The 22,370-nt window shown below is 48.0% G+C and overlaps 1 protein-coding gene across 2 annotated transcripts; it reads right to left on the bottom strand.

The window, feature by feature from the left end:
* Nucleotides 1–3,828: 3,828 nt before the first annotated feature.
* On the bottom strand, nucleotides 3,829–8,783 carry LOC115408468 (uncharacterized). 2 transcript variants are annotated; one of them, XM_030119255.1, is made up of 6 exons: nucleotides 8,716–8,783; nucleotides 7,292–7,606; nucleotides 6,749–6,847; nucleotides 6,468–6,545; nucleotides 6,290–6,330; nucleotides 3,829–5,092 (listed from the first exon to the last, which is right to left on the bottom strand). In XM_030119255.1, the coding sequence occupies exons 1-6, from the start codon at nucleotides 8,744–8,746 to the stop codon at nucleotides 4,988–4,990; spliced, it is 669 nt and encodes a 222-aa protein (XP_029975115.1). In that variant the 5' UTR covers nucleotides 8,747–8,783; the 3' UTR covers nucleotides 3,829–4,987. The 2 variants fall into 2 exon arrangements, with proteins under 2 accessions (XP_029975115.1, XP_029975116.1); XM_030119256.1 differs by having other exon boundaries at nucleotides 6,468–6,542.
* Nucleotides 8,784–22,370: the final 13,587 nt, after the last annotated feature.

The following is a 22,370-nucleotide window of genomic DNA, read 5'->3' as shown; positions in this document are numbered from 1 at the left end:
GGTTATTGGCCTCCAACTGTTTATAGATAACAGATCTTTGCTGGGTTTGGGTAAAAGGGTTATTAACCCGGGTTTCATTGTTGGGGATAAGCTACCTTGTATTATACATTCCTGAAATGCTTTGAAAATAATTATCTTGATGTCATCCCAAAAGAATTTCAACAATTCTGTGGTTAATCCATCAATTCCAGGACTCTTCCCATTCTTCCTCTCATGAAGCGCCCTGTCTAATTCTGTCATCTTTAACTCTTCTTCCAGGTCAGACTGATCATCTTTCTCTAAAATTTGTATTTTACTCTTTAGACTTTTAAACAAAGACTCACATTTACCTGTCTGAAAATTCGATTTATATAATTCCGAATAAAATGACCAGAAGCTTCTCCCAATAATTTCAGCATTCTCCACCAAAACATTTACATTAAGTTTATTTATTAATTTCTTTGACTGTCTGTTTTTTTCAAGATTGAAGAAATAAGAATTGCTCTTCTCACCCTGTCGATCCAGTTTGCCCAGATCGAATGTAGGCTCCTTTGGCTTTGGCTGTGTACATTTAGTCTGACTGACTCTGTAGAACTTGGAGTTCATCGTTATCCAAATCACTTCCTTTTTCCAATAATGAGTTTATTTTTTGAATCGGGTCAGTTTGTTTTTTCCGTTTGGCAGCTGAGAGTTTTTTTTCCAGTGACAATCGCTAACTGTTTGATCTGAAACTTTAACCATTCCCATCTATTTAAGTCAGACATAACTGAATTTTTTATTTCTTTAATCACATTTTTAACCTCTTTTTGAAATTCTGGGACTTGCAATAGATAATTATTAAATTTCCATACTTTTGTACCGGTTTGAGGGTTACTATGAACTAACAATGACACACTTATTTCACTGTGGTCAGTTAATGGAGCAGCTGAAATTTTACAATCTATGACATTTTTACAAATTTCAACAGAAACAAGCCAGTAATCCAGTCTAGAACATATGTCGTTATTTCCAGCCTTAAACCATGTATATTGGAAAGCATCAGGGTTTGCCATCCTCCATACATCAGTCACATTTAAATCTGCACACAATTTCAGAAATGTATCATTAAAACGCGGCTGGAATCCTCTTTGGGGCTTTCTGTCCATCCATGTGTGAGGAGCTACATTATAATCTGCACCTATTACTATATTGTCTTTGTGGTATCTTAATTTCCAGATGCTTATCAATGAACTTAAATTATCCAAAAAGTTCTTATTCAAAACCTTGTTGTTAAATCCGTAAACACATACTAAAATATAACGTATTCCATTTATTTCTACTATCAGCAGTAACCAATGCCCTTCTGGATCACAAATATGATCAATGACATTTCCTTTAAACCGATTAAATAAAACAAGAACACCTGCTGAGTGTGATGTGCCATGTGCAAAAAACGTCTGATCTCCCCATTGGGTTTTCCAAAAAGTTTCATCATCCTTCTGAGAATGAGTCTCTTGTAAAACAATTATTTCTGCTTTCTGCTCTTTACATAAAAGAAAAATAGCCTTAGCTTCGGACAAGCTTCCTGTTCCTGCGAGCTTCCTCAACTTCTGGCCAGAGTGTGGCCCGCGCCTCTCTGTCCTCCCTGGAGAAGTCCTCCTTGAAGCGTATGTCCACCTCTTTGCAGACTTTGGCTTCTCGCGATCTCCTCCTCACTTCGTCATGGGTGGTGCGCAGCGCAAACTGGATGATCCCTGGTCTGGGTAACTTATTAGTGGCAGCATCGTTTTGTTACCTCCTCAGCTTAAAGGAATACTCCACCCAAAAAACGATTTGGCCTCATTTTCTACTCACCCTCATGCTGAGAAACACTCTGGAGCACTTTTTTGACGTTTCAAATGCAGTTGGAGATGTTTGGGGATTTTCGTTGTCAACAAACAGGGACCGACAGAGCCCGACAGAAAAAATGGTCCATAACGTCCACAAAACGTTCCCATTTTCCTTCATACTGCTCGTCCGCTGTAATCCAAGTGTCCTGAGCGCGTAACGTCCATAATTAATTCTTAACGAGGTCATTTAGTACATTTTAAGAGCCCAAACAGTGCGCTCTCACACAGCGCCATTGCATGTCTGCGCGCGCACCCTGAACTACGGAAGCCTCGGCAGACCAAGCCAGACGCTTGCGCGCTTTCAGCGACTACTTTTCTAAATTGCAAGCGTAGAAGAAGAAGTTCCGCTGTTTATATTCTGCTGAGTGACCGAGCTGTGGACAATCACAAAAGTGACTGGCTGCTGTTTTAAAGCTTTGAATTCGGTGTCCTGCTGAAAGGGCACAAGCGTGTTGCTTGGTCTGCCGAGGCTTCCGTAGTTCAGGCTGCGTGCAGACATGCAATGGAGCTGTATGAGAGCGCCCTGTTTGGGCTCTTAAAATGTACTAAATGACCTCGTTAAGAATTAATTATGGACGTTACGCACTCAGGACACTTGGATTACAGCGGACGAGCAGCATGAAGGAAAATGGGAACGTTTTGTGGATTTTATGGACCATTTTTTCTGTCGAGCTCTGTCGGTCCCTGTTTGTTGACAACGAAAATCCCCAAACATCTCCAACTGCATTTGAAACGTCAAAAAAGTGCTCCAGAGTGTTTCTCAGCATGAGGGTGAGTAGAAAATGAGGCCAAATCGTTTTTTGGGTGGAGTATTCCTTTAAGTGGCTCCTAACCCGTGGTACGGAACCGCTGAAATAGACCGGGTCTCTGCACCCAGAATGGCTCGTGATGGTAACTTGCAGTCCGGTTTTCCTTGTCATATAAGGAGGCAGAAGTCTTGCTCAAAAGGGACTTTATTGTCACACAAAAAAAATAGAACGCCGTCGCCGAGTTACGTACAGAAAAACAGTGAGCGAATTCAGGCCAAAACAAAACAATAACGCTCTCTTCACACCCCGCTCAACCTCACGTCTTTTTCCAGGAACCCCACTACATTACCCACAATTCCCTCGCTCTTAAAGAGCCAGATGCCCAGGCCGGTAACAGTTTCTTCTCCCCAAACGATGTACGAGGGGGTTCCCAAAAGAAACCGGAATTAGGTCATAAAACAATAATAATAATGAGTTTGGACTTCTGGCCGTCAGATGTGCTGCAGGTAAGCCTCGTGCACATCTGTGAGAAATCTGAGCTCCCAGAGTGACACTGACGCCTGTCAGGAGCTATTTATAGCAACAGAGTGCAGCGGCGGTCTGCGATTTTTCCAAAATGGCGACATTGACTGTGAAGCCAGAGCAGCGCAAACATTAAATTCTGCTTCTTGCTGGAAAACCAGCAGCAGAAACACTCAGCTTGTTGCAGCAAGCCTACAAGGATGCTGCTCTGGGGAAGACTCAGGTCCATGAGTGGTCCGGGGGTCTGAGAAGGGCCAGATGTCGGCGCGTCAGGTCCGCTCAGCGTGAAAACAACGCTGAGCTGCTTCTCGGCTGTCCAGGGTCTCGTCCACAGCGAGTCTGTCCCTCCAGGTCAGACTGTAAACCAGGACTACTACAGGAAGTCCTCAGACGCTCCGTGAGGATGTGAGGAGGAAGCAGAGCGTCGTGGCGGAGTGGAGCCGGTTGATCCACCACCACAGAGCGCCAGCGGACACGGCGCTGCGCCTCACGCTGTTTCTGGAGAAGAATGAGATGAATCTCCTCTCCCATCCGCCTGATTCTCCAGATGAAGCCTCCAGGGACTTTTTCTTGTTCCCCAGGTTGAAGAAGCAGCTGAAGGGACAGCGGTTTGCAGATGTGGAGGAGGGGACAGACAAATCCCAGCCGGCCCTGAATGACTCTACGCACGGGTCTGACGACGCATTGGTGAAGTGGGAGACACGGCTGGAGCGCTGCAGTAATGCGGATGGAGATTATTTTGAAGGCGACGGTGGTGTTTTATTTTGAAATGTCAGAAATAAAAAGTTACAGTCAAATTCCGGATTCTTTTGGGTCCACCCTCGTTCTGTATCCACCGTTTCACGCAGCTTGTCGACTGACACCGGCAGAATCCGGGTGAGGAGGCCGACGATGACCTCCTTGGTTTCCTCTCTTTCTTTCTCAGGGAGACCGATGAGACGAAGGTTCCACTTCCTCTTATAACGAGCGTGATCCAAACACATTTGTTTGAGGGTGTCGTTTTCTTTCTGAAGTTGAGCCATTTGATCCTTCACTTTGCCAATTTCTTCTTTATTTTCCTTCACATTTTGCATAGTTTCCTCCATTTTGCGCTGGAACCTGGTCAGGCGTACATCTTGGTCATCAAATCTCTTAATTAAGGCTTGACAGCCTCGAGGATATCTTCATTTGATGCTCCACTTTGGTTTTTGTTCTCTTTTTGATATTTTCTTTTGAGCTTTTTGGGGTTAGGACTTGGCACTGGTGTTTTGTCATCGGAGTTTCTCCCCGGTCCCTCTTCCATGTTTTCCTGGTCCTCCGACATTCCGACTCACCCAGCTGCCATATTACTGTCGTCTGTTCACTCAGCATGTCGGCTCAACAAAAAGCTTCAATGTTGCCAAAAAACGAATGAAAATCAGCCTTTAGTCCAAGTTCTCAGTTCTGTGGAGGATTAGTGAGCTGTTGGCTTGCTTTTTTCAAATGTTTTCACATTAAGGACGAAGAAAAAGCCTTAATTTACCAGCGCCTGCAAAAGTTCGTCTCCTCACTCCGCCATCTTGGTCTCCCCCCACAGGAAGTGGGTTCAGCCCACAGGAAGTGGGTTCAGGCCACAGGAAGTGGGTTCAGGCCACAGGAAGTGGGTTCAGCCCACAGGAAGTGGGTTCAGGCCACAGGAAGTGATGCAGAGAACGTTTATGACAGAGCTTTCACAGGAGACCAGTAGGGGGAGCGCCAGAGCAAAAGTTCCAAGATTCTCCTTTAACACACTAACTTTGCTAAACATGCTAACCATGCTAAACATGCTAAACATGCTAAACATGCTAACCATCATCAGCAGACGTTTCACACAGTTCAGACTTTTCTGGGCGTCACGTTGATCCGGAGCAGCTAATCTGCGAGCGGTGTGTAATCCTGCTTCTCTCTGCTGCCCGGATCCAGACGCTCGTAGTCCAGCTGGGACCGGTCCGGGGGACAGTTCTCATAGAGCACTTCCTGGAACACACACACACACACACACACACACACAGACACACACACCACATACACACATACACACACACACACACACACACACACACACACACCACATACACCACATACACACATACACACATACACACACACACACACACACACACACACACCACATACACACATACACACACACACACACACACACACACACACACACACACCACACCACACACACAACACACACACACCACACACACACCACATACACACATACACACACACACACACACACACACACCACATACACACACACACACACACACACACACACACACACACACCACATACACACATACACACACACACACACACACACACCACATACACGCATACACACACACACACACACACAAACACACCACACACATACACACACACACACACACACACACACACACCACACACACACACACACACACACACACACACATACACACACACACACACACACACACACACACACACACCACATACACACACACATACCACATACACACACACACACCACACATACACACACACACACCACACACACACACACCACACATACACACACACCACACACACACACACACACACCACATACACACACACACACACACACACACACACACACCACATACACGCATACACACACACACACACAAACACACCACACACATACACACACACACACACACACACACACACACCACACACACACACACACACACACACACACCACATACACACACACACACACACACATACACACACACACACACACACACACACACACACACACACACCACATACACACACACATACCACATACACACACACACACCACACATACACACACACACACACACACACACACCACACATACACACACACACACACACACACACACACACACACACACACACCACATACACACATACACACACACACATACACACACACACACACACACACACACACACACACACACACACACACGGCGGTGGTTAGCGGTTAGCATTAGCCTGTATTGACAGACGTCAGACATGTTTTCGCTGTTCCATCTCGGTTCCAGACTGCTGGAGCCATGATGTGGTTCCAGCAGTGTTCCTCAGCTTCAGCACAGTTCTCCAGGGTTCTCCAGGGTTCTCCAGGGTTCTCCAGGGTTCTCACCTCCATATTTGTTTCCACTGACGTTCCTTCACGCTTCAGACCTGAGAACAAAGAACATTCTGATCAACAAGAAGCAAGACGAAAACATCGAGAACGCCTGAATTCATAATTCAGCGTGAGAGTCTGAGGAACCGGTTCTCTGGTTCTGAGAGTTCCTGAGGTTCTACCGAGTTCTCACCTCTGGATTTGCTGATTTTTCTGTAGATGATGAAGGCAGCGAGCGAGACGAGCAGCAAGACGACGACCAGGGACACTGCTGAGGACACGGAGGACGGAGGGACAGACGGAGGACGGAGGGACAGACGGAGGACGGAGGGACAGACGGAGGACGGTTCTTTAAAGTTACATTCAGGACTGTCATGATCTGAATGAAGTCCCAGAATCCAGACCACTGGAGGAGAACTTGGAAAACCTCCAGTGGAGGACCAGGACCAGGACTGGGACCAGGACCCAGCGTACCTGCTCCGCCCGCCGGGCTGTGGGCGGGGCCCTCAGGAGGTTCTCCTGACGGCGTGGCTGGATTCTGGACGGTCGGGTTCTCGACTGACGGAACCGATTCTGGAACAACGAGAACCGGGTCACTGAAGGACTCAGACTACAGACCAGGGAAGACCAGGTCCCAGCAGTGAACCAGTAGAGTCCAGCAGGGTCCAGCAGGGTCCAGCAGGGTCCAGCAGGGTCCAGTAGGCTCTAGTAGGGTCCAGTACTGTCCAGTAGGGTCTATTAGGGTCCAGTAGGGTCCAGTAGGGTCTAGTAGGGTCCAGTAGGGTCCAGTCGGGTCTAGTAGGGTCCAGTAGGGTCCAGTAGGGTCCAGTAGGCTCTAGTAGGGTCCAGTAGGGTCCAGTAGGCTCTAGTAGGGTCCAGTACTGTCCAGTAGGGTCTATTAGGGTCCAGTAGGGTCCAGTAGGGTCTAGTAGGGTCCAGTAGGGTCTAGTAGGGTCCAGTAGGGTCCAGTAGGGTCCAGTAGGGTCCAGTCGGGTCCAGCGGGTGACGGAGGCTCACCGGCGGTGACGGAGACCTGGGCCATGCAGACGGAGTAGGTGGAGGTCTGGGCGGCCAGACCACACAGCAACAAGCCGGAATCGGACCGAGTCACCCCGGAGATGTGGACCAGCACGCTGTTGGAGCTCCGGTCGTAGCGGACGCTGTAGCGGCCGTTCTGGGCCGAGTCTTCCCGGGTCTGGATCAGGATCCCGTCCCCCTGACACTCCTGCCGGCACAGGATCTTCCAGGTCCCGGAGAACCCGAAGCTGCACTGGAAGACCAGGTCCCCCCCGACCGCCGCCGTCAGCTGGGTCTGGGCCTCCACCCGCACACCTGACAGAGCAGCGAGGAGAGCCGGGTCAGAGCAGGGCTGCCGGAGGGCGCCCCCCCCCCCGGTCCCCGGTTCGATGCCCTGAACTCCGGCTCTTTCGGTTCCTCCTCAGTTTCCTCTCGATCCGCTGAAATCGCCAGGTTCTGTTTTTAGTTCAGTGCCACTCAGTTCCACTTCCTGTCCGTCCTCTCAGCCTGTCCAGACCCCGAAAGGGTCCTAAAGGGTCCTAAAGGTTCTCAAAGGTTCCTAAAGGTTCTGAGGAAGCTGCAGAGAACCGGAGGTCTGACAGTTGGTCCCGGTTCCAGCGGGACTGAAGACGGAACCCAGGAGAACGTTCTTTACTGAGAGGAACGTTGCCCCGGTTCTCTGAACAAGGTGAAGTAAAAAGGTGGAGAAGGCTGCAGGTCGGCGAGGGGCAGGGGGCGGAGGCCGGAGGTCAGAGGTCAAACTTTAAGTGTTGAGCACTTTTCATGTTTATAAAACACAACACAAAGTGCTGAACAGCAAAAACAGTCAAACACAAAACAAGAACGAAAACTGCACCATCGATCAGTATGTACCACACACACACACACACACACACACACACACACACACACACACACACACACACACACACACACACACGCGCACACACAGTCTTGTATTTCTATCCTTGTGGGGACCGTCCATTGACTCCCATTCATGTCTAGCCCCTAACCCTGACCCTTACCCTAACCCTAACCCACACCACAACAAGGCCTAACCCTAAAGAAATGTTTTTGCACTTTTACTTTTTTCAGTAACAACAACATGGTCAAGAAAACACTGTTTCTCCTACTTAGGACCGGAAAAAGGTCCCCACAAGGCAGGTCGTTCCACGTTTTGCTATCCTTGTGGGGACATTTGGCCCCGACAAGGATAGAAATACAAGAACGCACACACGCGCACACACACGCGCACACACACACATGCACACACACGCACACACACACACACACACACACACTCCCATTTTGCACAACAGAGACATTGCATGGCACTAGGCATCATGGGAAAACGCCACCAGTGCGGCCGTGCACACCAGGAGAAGGCGAAGGTCATTAACAGGTCAAAGGTTAGAGGTACTGACCGATGAAGACGAGGATGAAGAAAACCTTCATGTTGTTTCTCTGCCGGCTGAAAGCTGCAGAACCAGGAACTTCCTGAAGAGTGAGTGGAGAGACTGCTCCACCCACAGCCCGCCCCTAACCCCGCCCCTAACCCTAATTAGGGGATTCCATGTCTTGTTCTGAGGGTCTCTGAGCGACGGGAGTAGGACCGTTGGAATCGCCTCGGCGAGCTCTACAACATATCTGGCATTGCCATTTTATACCCGGAAAGTGTATGTGGCATTTATTTCCCTAACCATGGGTCCTAGACAAAAACAGGACGTCTAGGTGAATTCGGGGGATTTTTACAGTCCGGTGATGTGTCTTTTGACTCTCTAGCACCTATTTTTTTTTGTTGCAGTACCACCATTTACCACTAGGGGGAGCAATTTGTCTGTCGTTTTCTGGAATATAGTTCCACAATTGGTTCAATCTACCACTGTGAGCCGTAGGAACATGCTAGAGAGCTGGGAGTTGGTTTAAACTGCTGTTAGGGGACTCGGGCTCCCTTGGCCACCGTTTCTGAGTGCCTAGGACCTTTCTACCAAAGATTCCAGAACTGAAGATTCCGTTTCCAGAACTGAAGATTCCGTTTCCGGAACTGAAGATTCCGTTTCCGGAACTGAACATTCTGAAAACGAGCTCCAACTCCGCTCAGGAAGGACCGAGAGCTCTGGCAATGACTTCAAATGAAAGCTGAGGGCCTCAGCAGTGCAATGGAAGTGGTTTCAAGTGTCCAACTACAACACTGTAGATTTTGAATAGGGATTCCAGATTGGTCAAGCCTTGACCGATTCTGGAAGGTGCTGTAACTGAGCTCAGGAAAGAGCTAGAGGTGTGGGATTTACTTCAAATGAAAGCTGGGGGGGTCCCTGACAGGTGTGGTATGATGTCATCTCTGTAAACCTGCATAAAAATTTCACCTCATGAATCAGCCCATAGACTGTATGGTGGGATACAGGGGGATGAGCCTTATGTGTCCTGAGGGTCAGTTGGGTCAATTTCCACCATGAATTTTGCGACCCCTTGGGGAGTGCAACAACCCCAAACACACAACTGTTGGGGTGGTGACTGTCTGTTTTGGGTGTTTTTGGGCTGATCCAAACACTTTGAGCTTCAAAGATGCAATCTGGAAGGGGATTCCAGATTGGGATTCCAGATTCCAGATTCCAGATTCCAGATTCCAGATTGGGATTCCAGATTCCAGATTCCAGATTCCAGATTGGGATTCCAGATTCGGTCAAGCAATGATAACTCCTCTCAGGAAGGAGCTAGAGGACTGGGACAGACTTCAGATGATAGCTGAGGGCCTCAGCAGTGCAATGGTGGTGCTTGCAAGTGTCTAACTCCACGTTTAAGGGTCAAACACGCAATCTGGAAGGGGATTCCAGATTAGGTCAAGCCATGACCGAATCTGGAATCCTCTGTAACTCCTCTCAGGAAGGAGGTAGAAGTGTGGATTGGCTTCAAATGAAAGCTGAGGGCCTTATGAGTGTAACAGTGGTACTTTCAAGTGTCTAACTCCACGTTTAATTTCAATGACACTTTCTGGAAGGGGATTCCAGAATGTGTCATCCAATGACCGATTCTGGAATTCTCCACCCTAACTCCTCTCAGGAAGGAGCTAGAGGGCTGATATTAGCATCAAATGACAGCTTAGGACCTCAGCAGTGCAATGGTTGCAGTGTCAAGTCTCAAGTCACTTCTTAAAAATCGATGTCATTTTCTGGAAGGGGATTCCAGATTTAGACATCAAATGACCGATTCTGGAATCTGCTATAACTCCTCTCAGGAAGGAGCTAGATGCGTGGGACTGGCTTCAAATGAAAGCTGAGGGCCCTCCGAGTGTAATGGTGGTAATTTCAAGTGTGTAACTTCAATGTTAAGGGTTTTATGGTCAACCCTATGTGTAACCCTAACTCGGTAACCCTACTCCCTAACTGTAACCCTAACAATCCCAAACAATGAGGGCTAGGGTTATGAAAGTTTGATATGTGTCTCCCTCGGGGGTCCCTGACAGGTGGGTTGTGGTGTCGTCTCTGTAACCCTAGCAGAAAAATTTGACCTCATGAATCACCCCATAATGTATATGGTTGCATCCGTGGGGATGAGCCTTGGGTGTCCTGAGGGTCGGTTCGGTCAATTTCCACCATGAAATTTGGAACCCTTCGGGGACTGGCAACGAACCCGCACACGTGTCTCTTGGGGCAGTGACTGTCTGTTTTGGGTGTTTTTGGGCTGATTCAAACACCCTGAGCTTCAGAAACGCAATCTGGAAGGGGATTCCAGATTTCGTCATTCAATGACCAATTCTGGAATCCTCTGTAACTCCTCTCAGGAAGGAGGTAGAAGTGTCGGATTGGCTTCAAATGAAAGCTGAGGGCCTTGCAAGTGTAACGGTGGTACTTTCAAGTGTCTAACTCCACGTTTAAGTTTCAATGACACTTTCTGGAAGGGGATTCCAGAATGTGTCATCCAATGACCGATTCTGGAATCCTCTGCTATAACTCCTCTCAGGAAGGAGCTAGAGGGCTGGGATTAGCATCAAGTGAAAGCTTAGGACCTCAGCAGTGCAATGGTTGCAGTGTCAAGTCTCAAGTCACTTCTTAAAAATCAATGTCATTTTCTGGAAGGGGATTCCAGATTTAGACATCAAATGACCGATTCTGGAATCTGCTATAACTCCTCTCAGGAAGGAGCTAGAGGGCTGGGATTAGCATCAAATGAAAGCTTAGGACCTCAGCAGTGTAATGGTTGCAGTGTCACGTCTCAAGTCACTTTTTTAAAAATCGATGTCATTTTCTGGAAGGGGATTCCAGATTTAGACATCAAATGACACATTCTGTAATCTGCCTTAACTCCTCTCAGGAAGGAGCTAGATGGCTGGGATTAGCATCAAATGAAAGCTTAGGACCTCAGCAGTGCAATGGTTGCAGTGTCAAGTCTCAAGTCACTTTTTAAAAATCGATGTCATTTTCTGGAAGGGGATTCCAGATTTAGACATCAAATGACCGATTCTGGAATCTGCTATAACTCCTCTCAGGAAGGAGCTAGATGCGTGGGACTGGCTTCAAATGAAAGCTGAGGGCCCTCCGAGTGTAATGGTGGTAATTTCAAGTGTGTAACTTCAATGTTAAGGGTTTTATGGTCAACCCTATGTGTAACCCTAACTCGGTAACCCTACTCCCTAACTGTAACCCTAACAATCCCAAACAATGAGGGCTAGGGTTATGAAAGTTTGATATGTGTCTCCCTCGGGGGTCCCTGACAGGTGGGTTGTGGTGTCGTCTCTGTAACCCTAGCAGAAAAATTTGACCTCATGAATCACCCCATAATGTATATGGTTGGACCCGTGGGGATGAGCCTTGGGTGTCCTGAGGGTCGGTTCGGTCAATTTCCACCATGAATGTGGAACCCTTCGGGGACTGGCAACAACCCCGCACACGTGTCTCTTGGGGCAGTGACTGTCTGTTTTGGGTGTTTTTGGGCTGATCCAAACACCCTGAGCTTCAGAAACGCAATCTGGAAGGGGATTCCAGATTTCGTCATTCAATGACCAATTCTGGAATCCTCTGTAACTCCTCTCAGGAAGGAGGTAGAAGTGTGGGCTTGGCTTCAAATGAAAGCTGAGGGCCTTGCGAGTGTAACGGTGGTACTTTCAAGTGTCTAACTCCACGTTTAAGTTTCAATGACACTTTCTGGAAGGGGATTCCAGAATGTGTCATCCAATGACCGATTCTGGAATTCTCAACCCTAACTCCTCTCAGGAAGGAGCTAGATGGCTGGGATTAGCATCAAATGAAAGCTTAGGACCTCAGCAGTGCAATGGTTGCAGTGTCAAGTCTCAAGTCACTTTTTAGAAATCGATGTCATTTTCTGGAAGGGGATTCCAGATTTAGACATCAAATGACACATTCTGGAATCTGCCTTAACTCCTCTCAGGAAGGAGCTAGAGGCGTGGGACTGGCTTCAAATGAAAGCTGAGGGCCCTCCGAGTGTAATGGTGGTAGTTTCAAGTGTCTAACTTAAATGTTAAGGGTTTTATGGTCAACCCTATGTGTCACCCTAACTCGGTAACCCTACTCCCTAACTGTAACCCTAACAATCCCAAACAATGAGGGCTAGGGTTATGAAAGTTTGATATGTGTCTCCCTCGGGGGTCCCTGACAGGTCTGTTGTGGTCTTGGTAAGATTCGGTCAAGTAATGATAACTCCTGTCAGGAAGGAGCTAGAAGGCTGAGATTGGCATCAAATGAAAGCTTAGGGCCTCAGCAATGCAATGGTTATAGTTTTAAGTGTCTACCTGCACTTTTTAAAAATCGATGTCATTTTCTGGAAGGGGATTCCAGATTTAGACATCAAATGACCGATTCTGGAATCTGCTATAACTCCTCTCAGGAAGGAGCTAGAGGGCTGGGATTAGCATCAAATGAAAGCTTAGGACCTGAGCAGTGCAATGGTTGTAGTTTCAAGTGTCTACCTGCACTTTTAAAAATCGATGTCATTTTCTGGAAGGGGATTCCAGATTTAGACATCAAATGACACATTCTGGAATCTGCTATAACTCCTCTCAGGAAGGAGCAAGAGGCGTGGGACTGGCTTCAAATGAAAGCTGAGCGTCCTGTGAGTGTATGGTGGTAGTTTCAAGTGTCTAACTTCAATGTTAAGGGTTATATGGTCAACCCTATGTGTAACCCTAACTCGGTAACCCTACACCCTAACTGTAACCCTATACTCAAAAAAGCAGGTATGTTGTGATGACATCTCTCTGACCCCTAAAGAAAAACTTTGACGTTCACCACAATAAGCATGTTCCCTGTGGGATTTGATCCCACAAAAGTTGGGTTGAAAGCCATAGCATAAGACCACTCAGCCACTCAGTGCCATGAATTTTTCGCGTTTGGAACTTGTACTTATTTTTAAGCTTTGTGTGGAGGGGGGCTGGGATAATGACCCTCCTAACCCTTGAGGTCAGAGGTCATTTAACCCTAGTTTCCAACAATTAGGGCTAGGGTTATGAAAGGTGGCTGTCGGTTTTGGGTGTTTTTGGGTGTTTTTGGGCTGATCCAAACACTTGGGTTTCAATGTCTCTTTCTGGAATGCAATGCCAGCTTGCTTCATTCTGGTGACATCTCTAACTTTGTCCAGGAAGGCCCTAGAAGTGTGGGATTGGCATCAAATGAAAGCTTAGGGCCTTGGCAGTACAATGGTAGTGGTTTCAAGTGTCTAACTTAAATGGTAAGGGGTCTTTGGTCAACCCTATTTGCAACCCTAAGCCCTAAGCCTTGACCCTAACTCCAGTCAGGGTTTTTATTGGCTTCCAATGACAGCTTAGGGCCTTAAGAGTGTAATGGTGTTCCTTTCAGGGTGTGTACCTGCACTTTTTAAAAAACGATGTCACATTCTGGAAGGGGATTCCAGATTTAGTCATCCAATGTCAGATTCTGGAATCTGAAAGGTTAGGCTAAGTTAGTTTAATAAAACACTTTGCCTCAGTAACACTAAGTCTCCACTGCTCAAGATGCACCACAATAAGCATGTCCCCCCGTGGGGTTTGATCCCACAACCTACTGGTTGCAAGCCATAGCATTAGACCACTCGGCCACTCAGTGCTATGAATTTTTTCGCGTTTGGAACTTGTACTTATTTTTTAAGCTTTGTGTGGAGGGGGGCTGGGATAATGACCCTCCTAGCCGAGGGGGTAGAGGTAATCTAACCCTAGTTTGCTGACTATTAGGTTACGGTGATGAAAAATTGATATGTGTCTCCCTGGGGGTGCCTGACAGGTGTGTTGTGGTGTCATTTCTGTAACCCTAGCAGAAAAATTTGACCTCATGAATCAGCGTATAATCTACATGGTTGGATTGGGAGGCTGATGCCCCACTGAGGTCTGGGGGATTTGCAAGCTCTCCCAGGGGTCAAAATTTAAACGTTGACCGATCGACACGAGGCTCACGTATGTTCATCGGGGGAGCCAGGGTATCCATTGTGAGAGTTTCAGCCCTGTGCGACCCTCCTGACCCTATCGGTCAAAGGTCAACGGGGTGACCTTTCCCATAAGGCCTTGAGCCAGGGAGCTCAAATTCGCTGTCATGCATCGGGGCTGGCAGCACATCCACGGTGTGCGATCTCAGCCCTCTAGGCCACCCGGAAGTCTTTCAGGAGAGCTGAAGGCACTCGTTTTCAAAAACGCCTTAACCGAACATATTGTGTGCGCCATTTTTGAAATACTGGAGCAAACGAGCTCAAAGTGGCATCAAAATGACCGTCTCTACACCCCGCTGATGTGTGCCGACAGTGGTGGTTGTAGCTGAAACGGAAATACCGAAAAAAGCACGTTTCTGTATTTGCCGTTTCACGTTTTTATTTTTTAAAAATCAACGGTGATAGCCAGGGGGCTGAGACTTTCAGGGTGTCCTCGGGGTCCCATCCCACACCTGTGATAAAATTTTCAGCCATCCGGGACATGTAGAAAGTATGTGAAATAGGCAAATGCTAACGTTTTGTGGCTAAAATAGGAGCTAATTTCGCTATTTACATTAATAGCTCCCAAACGATGACAGCTAGCCGGCTCAAACTCGCACACAGAGTGTGTGGTGACCTTAGGCACCCATCGATATGGGCAGCCCCGCCCCCCGCGTGGAATTACTGCACAAAGTGGGCGGGAGCTGAAATTAGCCGTTAGCTGCTAAACTCTAACTTCCAGCTTGAATAACTCCTAAACGATTAGGTTAGGAGGATGGGGGTTGGAGGCATGACTCCCGGGGGGTCCCTGATGGATGTGTGGAAGGGGATCCCTCCCGCACGTGTGGAAGCCGCGTGGTTGTTGCATTTAGCATAGCCGCCGCTAACGACTTCGGAGTTGAATAACTCTGGAAGGGGAGGGGCTAGGAGGGTGGGCTTTAACAGCTGACTCCCTGGGGGTCCCTGCCTGTATGTAGGACCTCACCCTCTGCTGCCCTCCTAGCCCCGCCCAATGACCTTTTACCTCAGGAGCGCGTTTAATTGAATAACTCTGGAAGGGGAGGGGCTAGGAGGGTGTGGCTTGAACAGTTGACTTCCAGTGGGGTCCCCGACAGTTGTGTGCGATGGCATCCCGATCGGACCTTTGGATCTCCTTCAAATCATGTTTTTTCACTTTTTTCAGCGAAATCTCATTTCAGAGAGGATTGGGAGGCTGATGGCATAGTAACCCTAGAGGATCTGTAGTCTGTCATAGGGGGTGAAAATTAACGCTTTGCCCGATTGGCACGAAACTCGGGTGGGTTCATTGGGGGTGCCAGGAGAGCCGCTGTGTTGATTTTCAGCCCTCTGGGACCATCTTGACCCTAGGGGTCAAAGGTCATCAACCCTAGCTCGCATACAATTAGGGCTAGGGTTATGAAGTTGGATATGGCACTGGGGGGTGCCTGACAGGTGTGTTGTGGGTCATTTCTGTAACCCTAGCAGAAAAATTGACCTCATGAATCAGCACATAATCTATATGGTTGCATCCTGGGGATGAGCCCTGGGTGTCCTGAGGGTCGGTTGGGTCAATTTCCACATGAAATTTGGGACCCTCGGGGATCGGCAGGACCCCCGCACACATACCTCATGAGAGGTCAGGGATCCCCTCATCACTCTAAGGGTGAAACTCAGAGGGGGAAAACAACGCATTGAGCTAGAGACAAAAAAACGCTAGGCCTGAATCGGGGCTTCCAGGGCATCCATCTGTGAAGTTTCAGCTCTCTAGAATACTTTTTTCCAAAAAAAATCCATCCGTTTTCACTTGCCCTGCAGAAGGCCCGAAATAAAGCCTGAATCATAGCAAAATCCCTCAACGCTTTGACCGATCGGCACGAAACTCGGGAACCTGCATCGGGGGAGCACAGGGTATCCATTGTGAGAAGTTTCAGCCCTGTGCGACCCTCCTGACCCTATCGGTCAAAGGTCAACGGGGTGACCTTTCCCATAAGGCCTTGAGCCAGGGGAGCTCAAATCGGGGTCATGCATCGGGGCTGCAGCACATCCAATCTGTGCGATTTCAGCCCTCTAGCCACCGGAAGTCTTTCGGGAGAGCTGAAGGCCTCGTTTTCAAAAACGCCTTAAACCGAACATATTTGTGCGCCATTTTGAAATACTGGAGCAAACGAGCTCAAAGTGGCATCAAAATGACCGTCTCTACACCCCGTGATGTGTGCCGGCTGCGGTGGTTGTAGCTGAAACGGAAATCCCGAAAAAAGCTACTTTCTGCATTTCGCATTTTCACATTTTTATTTTTTAAAAATCAACGGTAATAGCTGGAGGCTGAGACTTTCAGGGTTGCCTCGGGGTCCCCTCTGCACCTGTGGTAAAATTTTCAGCCTCCGGGACATGTAGATAGAAGTATTAAATAGGCAAATGCTAACGTTTTGCGGCTAAAAAACGAGCTAATTTAGCTATTTTCGTTAATAGCTCCCAAACGGTGATAGCTAGCCGGCTCAAACTCGCACACAGGGTGCGTGGGACCTTAGGCACCTTTGATATGGGGCAGCCCCGCCCCCGCGTAGAATTACTGCGCAAATTGAGAAGGAGCTTAAATTAGCGTTAGCTGCTAACCTAAATTTGAGCTTTAATAACTCCTAAACGATTAGGGTTAGGAGGATGGGATTTGGATGCATGACCCGGGGGGTCCCTGATGGGTGTGTAAAAGGATACCTCCAGCGCGTGCACAAGCCGCGTGGTTAACGCGTTTAGCATTAGCCGCCGCTAACGACTTTGGAGTGAAAACTGGGACGGGGAGGGGCTAGGAGGGTGTGGCTTTAACAGCTGACCCCCAGGGGGGCCTGACCTGTATGTAGGACTCATCCCTCTGCTGCCCTCCTAGCCCCGCCAATGACCTTTTACCTCAGGAGCGCGTTTAATTGAATAACTCAGGAAGGGGAGGGGCTAGGAGGGTGTGGCTTGAACAGTTGATTCCAGTGGGGTCCCGACAGTTGTGTGCGATGGCCCGATCGGACCTTTGGATCTCCTTCAAATCATGTTTTTTCACTTTTTCAGCGAAATCTCATTTCAGAGAGGATTGGGAGGCTGATGGCATAGTAACCCTAGAGGCTGTAGTCTGTCATAGGGGGTGAAATTAACGCTTTGCCGATTGGCACGAAAACTCGGGGAGGTTCATCGGGGGTGCGGGGAGAGCCGCTGTGTGGATTTTCAGCCCTCTGGGACCAACTTGACCCTAGGGGTCAAAGGTCATCGAGCCCTAGTTCGCAAACAATTAGGGTTAGGGTTATGCAAATTTGATATGCGTCTCCCCGGGGGGTCCCTGACAGGTCTGTTGAGGTTCATATCTCAACCTAGCGTAAAAATTTGACCTCACGACATCAGCCATAGTCTATATGGATGGATGGGAGGCTGATGAGGAGCATTTCAGCCCTCTGGGAACCTCGTAACCCTAGCGGTCAACGGTAATCTAACCCTAATTCCATCAACATTAGGGTTAGGGTTATGGGAGTTGGATATGTGTGATACGCGATGAGCTTGGGTGTCCTGAGGGTCGGTTCGGTCAATTTCCACCGTGAAATTTCGGACCTCTCGGGGACCGGCAACAACCCCATACACGTATTTCTTGGGCTGTGACTGTCTGTTGGGTGTTTTGGGCTCATCCTAGCATGTGGAGCTAACATGGCTAAGGATTCCAGATTCGGTCAACCAATGACCGCTTCTGGAATCAGCTATAACTCAGCTCAGGAAGGAGCTACAGTGGTAAGATTGGTGTCAAATTAAAGCTTAGGACCTCAGCAATGCAATGGTGGTGGTTTCAAGTGTCTAAATGCAACTTTTTAAAAAACGATGTCACATTCTGGAAGGCAATTCCAGATTTCGTCAACCAATGACCAAATCTGGAATCAGCTATAACTTTGCCCGGGAAGGAGCTAGAGGGCTGGGATTGACTTCAGATGATAGCTGAGAGCCTCAGCAGTGCAATGGTGGTGGTTTCAAGTGTTTAACTCCACATTTAAGGGTCAAGGACTTATTCTGGAAGGGGATTCCAGATTTGGTCAACCAATGACCGCTTCTGGAATCTGCTCTAACTCGGCCCAGGAAAGAGCTGGAGGGCTGGGAGTGACAGATGACAGCTGGGGGGTCCCATGACAGGTGTGTTGTGATGTCATCTCTCTACCCCCTGGATAAAAATTGACCTCATGAATCAGCCCATAGTCTATGTGGTTGATCGGTGGGGATGAGCTTGGGTGTCTGAGGGTCAGTTTTGTCAATTTCCACCATGAAATTTTGACCTCTCGGGGACCGGCAACAACCCCATACACGTATTTCTGGGCTGGGACTGTCGTTTTGGGTGTTTTGGGTGATCCAGGCACTCAGAGCTTCCGAGACGCAATCTGGAAGGGGATTCCAGATTCCAGATTGGGATTCCAGATTCCAGATTCCAGATTCCAGATTCGGTCAAGCAATGATAACTCCGCCAGGAAGGAGCTAGAGGACTGGGCTGGGCTTCAGATGACAGTGAGGGCCTCAGCAGTGCAATGGTGGTGGTTTCAGTGTCTACTGCAATCTTAAGGGTCAAAAACGCAATCTGGAAGGGGATTCCAGATTCGGTCAAGCAATGATAACTCCATCTCAGGAAGGAGCTAGAGGGCTGAGATTGGCATCAAATGAAAGCTTAGGGCCTCAGCAGTGCAATGGTTGTAGTTTCAAGTGTCTACCTGCACTTTTTAAAAATCGATGTCACATTCTGGAAGGGGATTCCAGATTAGGTCAACCAATGACCAAATCTGGAATCTGCTCTAACTCTGCCCAGGAAGTAGCTAGAGGACTGGGATTGGCTTCTACTGACAGCTGAGGAGGTCCCTGACAGGTGTGGTGGGGTGTCATCTCTCTACCCCCTGGATAAAAATTTGACCTCATGAATCAGCCCATAGTCTATGTGGTTGGATCGGTGGGGATGGAGCCTTGGGTGTCCTGAGGGTCAGTCGGGTCAATTTCCCCATGAAATTGGGACCCCTGGGGATGGCAACGACCCGCACACGTGTCTCTCGGGGCGGTGACTGTCTGTTTTGGGTGTTTTTGGGCTGATCCAAACACTTTGAGCTTCAAAGACGCAATCTGGAAGGGGATTCCAGATTCCAGATTGGGATTCCAGATTCCAGATTCCAGATTCCAGGTTGGGATTCCAGATTCCAGATTCCAGATTCCAGATTCCAGGTTGGGATTCCAGATTCCAGATTCCAGATTCCAGATTGGAATGGGATTCCAGATGCGGTCAAGCAATGATAACTCCGCCCAGGAAGTAGCTAGAGGACTGGGATTGGCTTCCACTGACAGCTGGGGAGGTCCCTGACAGGTGTGGTGGGGTGTCATCTCCAGGACCTCTAGAAATGTTTGACTTCACCAATCGGCCCCCGCTCTCTAGCGTTGATCCGGGCTGATGAGCTTCTTTGTCCTCAGGGTCGGTCGGGTCAATTTCCAACGTGAAATTTTGGACCCTCGGGGACCGGGGGACCCCACCACGCGTTTGTGGGGGTGGACTGTCTGTTTTGTGTGTTTTGGGGCTCGTCCCAACATTTTGGCATTTCGGGGGAAAATCCCACATGGCCGGGTTCTGATTTATTAGAGTCATTGGTGAAAACATGGGTTAGCCACTTGAAAACTGAATTTTAAAATGGTTTTCTAACTTTTGATGGCTCTATAGCGCTCAAAACATAGTGGTCAAAATCCGGAATTGAGATTCCGGAATTGAAAAAACGGAAACGGAATTTTCAGTTCTGGATTCCAGATTCCAGATTCCAGATTCCAGAATTGCAAATTCCGGATCGGATTCTTCCGTTCTGGAATTCCAGATTCCTATCAAATCGACGGTGTCCCCTAACCCCACCTCCACCCACAGCCCGCCCTAACCCGCCCCTAACCCACCTCCACCCCAGCCGCCCTAACCCCACCTCCACCACAGCCCGCCCCTAACCCCGCCTCCACCCATAGGTGCAAGGTGCAAATAATCAGGGATACGGGGGTTACTTTAAAATTATAACAGGTTAGTGACAGGTTAGCAGGTTAGTGACAGGTTAGCAGGTTAGCAGGTTAGTGACAGGTTAGCAGGTTAGTGACAGGTTAGCAGGTTAGCAGGTTAGTGACAGGTTAGCAGGCTAACAGCCTTTAGCTTCACTGAGTCCAGGTGTGTTCTTCTGCAGGTGTCTCCAGGTGAGATGAGGACTTCCTGGTGTTCAGAGCTTTTTCACAGCTGGAGGCAGAACCTTCCTGGTCCAGAGAGGTTCTGGTCTGGGACTGAAACACTGACTAGGTCTGAAAAATCTGTGGCTCGGTACAAAGAAACTGATCCAGCCTGCATTGCTGCATTATCTTGTGAACCACAGAAATGAGCTTATTGACAGTGGTGAAATAGTGATCAGTTTGTGACAGGCTATGCACTCACTAAAATCTGCCTGACGTAGTAGGCTCCGTTGCAGCTGAAAACCAATCGACAGGCGCGTTGCTCCATGGTTTAATTCTGAAACCCGTGTTCTCAAACAAAAAACTCGGCAATTAGAAAGACGTGGCGTAAATCTAAATCAGAACAATCTGAAGGCCGGAAATGTAGTTGCTAAGCTATAAACAAATTCTTTTTAAAGCCAAGACATTATATTACTCTTGTTTAATAGAAATAAACAAAAATAACCCTCGGTTCTGTTCAACACTGCCAGACTGACAAACAGTCATACTGTAGTGGAACCAGTAATCCAGAATCTTAAACTGCCATGACTTTCTTAAATTTTTTAATGAAAATCATAACCATCAGAGGTAAAATCAGTGAAGCGCTTTCCTCAGATCAAGCTCAGGGAATCCAGCCACTGCCTCCACCTGAAATACCTGAAAACTAGATAGTTTCTCACCAGTAGATGGGGCTGAGATACTTCGATTGTAATGTCTCTAAACTTCGACCTGCTGGTTCAAATCTATTTATCTAATAGGTACCAATTGTTCACGTTAACCAACATCCTCACCGTGCTCCCAGGTCAGTTATGGGGTTCCTCAAGGGTCCGTGCTCGGGCCAATTTTATTTGTTATATATGCTTCTTTAGGGAACATAATTAGAAGTCACATATCAATTTTCATTGCTATGCAGATGACACACAACTGTATTTATCTATGAAACCTGATCAACATAATCAAATAGACAGACTCAGTGACTGTATCAGAGAAATTAAATCCTGGATGACTACGAACTATTTCCGTCTGAATCCTGGCAAAACAGAGGTCATATACTGGCCCCCATAAACTGAGAGAGTGTCTATCTGAACAGATATCACCTTAGATAACGTCAGTGTATCCTCTCTCTACTGTCAGGAACTCGGGGTCTTATTTGATCAGGATATCTCCTTAAAGCACACATCAACTGGCTTGAAACAGCATATTTCCACTGCGCAACATAGCTAAAATAAGAAACATTCTACCTAGAAGCGATGCAGAAAAAACTCATCCATGCATTGTGTTTACTAGACTGGGACTACTGCAACTCCCTTCTCGCAGCCTGCCCAAAAAGTGTATTAAAAACTTTCAGTTGGTTCAAAATGCGGCCGCCAGATTATTAACCGGACTAGAAGACGTGAAACATTACTCCGTTCTAAAATCTCTTCACTGGCTTCCTGTGGAGTTTAGAGTTAGA

This window comes from Salarias fasciatus, chromosome 20 (genome assembly GCF_902148845.1).
Source record: "Salarias fasciatus chromosome 20, fSalaFa1.1, whole genome shotgun sequence".
NCBI classification, from domain to species: domain Eukaryota; kingdom Metazoa; phylum Chordata; class Actinopteri; order Blenniiformes; family Blenniidae; genus Salarias; species Salarias fasciatus.
Note: the sequence above shows the minus strand (reverse complement) of the source record. Positions and strands in the feature narration are given on the sequence as shown.

Coding starts and splice junctions, on each gene's coding strand:
- LOC115408468 (XM_030119255.1), bottom strand. CDS start 8,746: ATGAAGGTTTTCTTCATCCTCGTCTTCATCG. Junction 6,546..6,748: donor CAGCCCGGCGGGCGGAGCAG/GTACGCTGGGTC, acceptor CCGTGTCCTCAG/CAGTGTCCCTGGTCGTCGTC. Junction 5,093..6,289: donor CAGTGGAAACAAATATGGAG/GTGAGAACCCTG, acceptor TGTGTGTTCCAG/GAAGTGCTCTATGAGAACTG.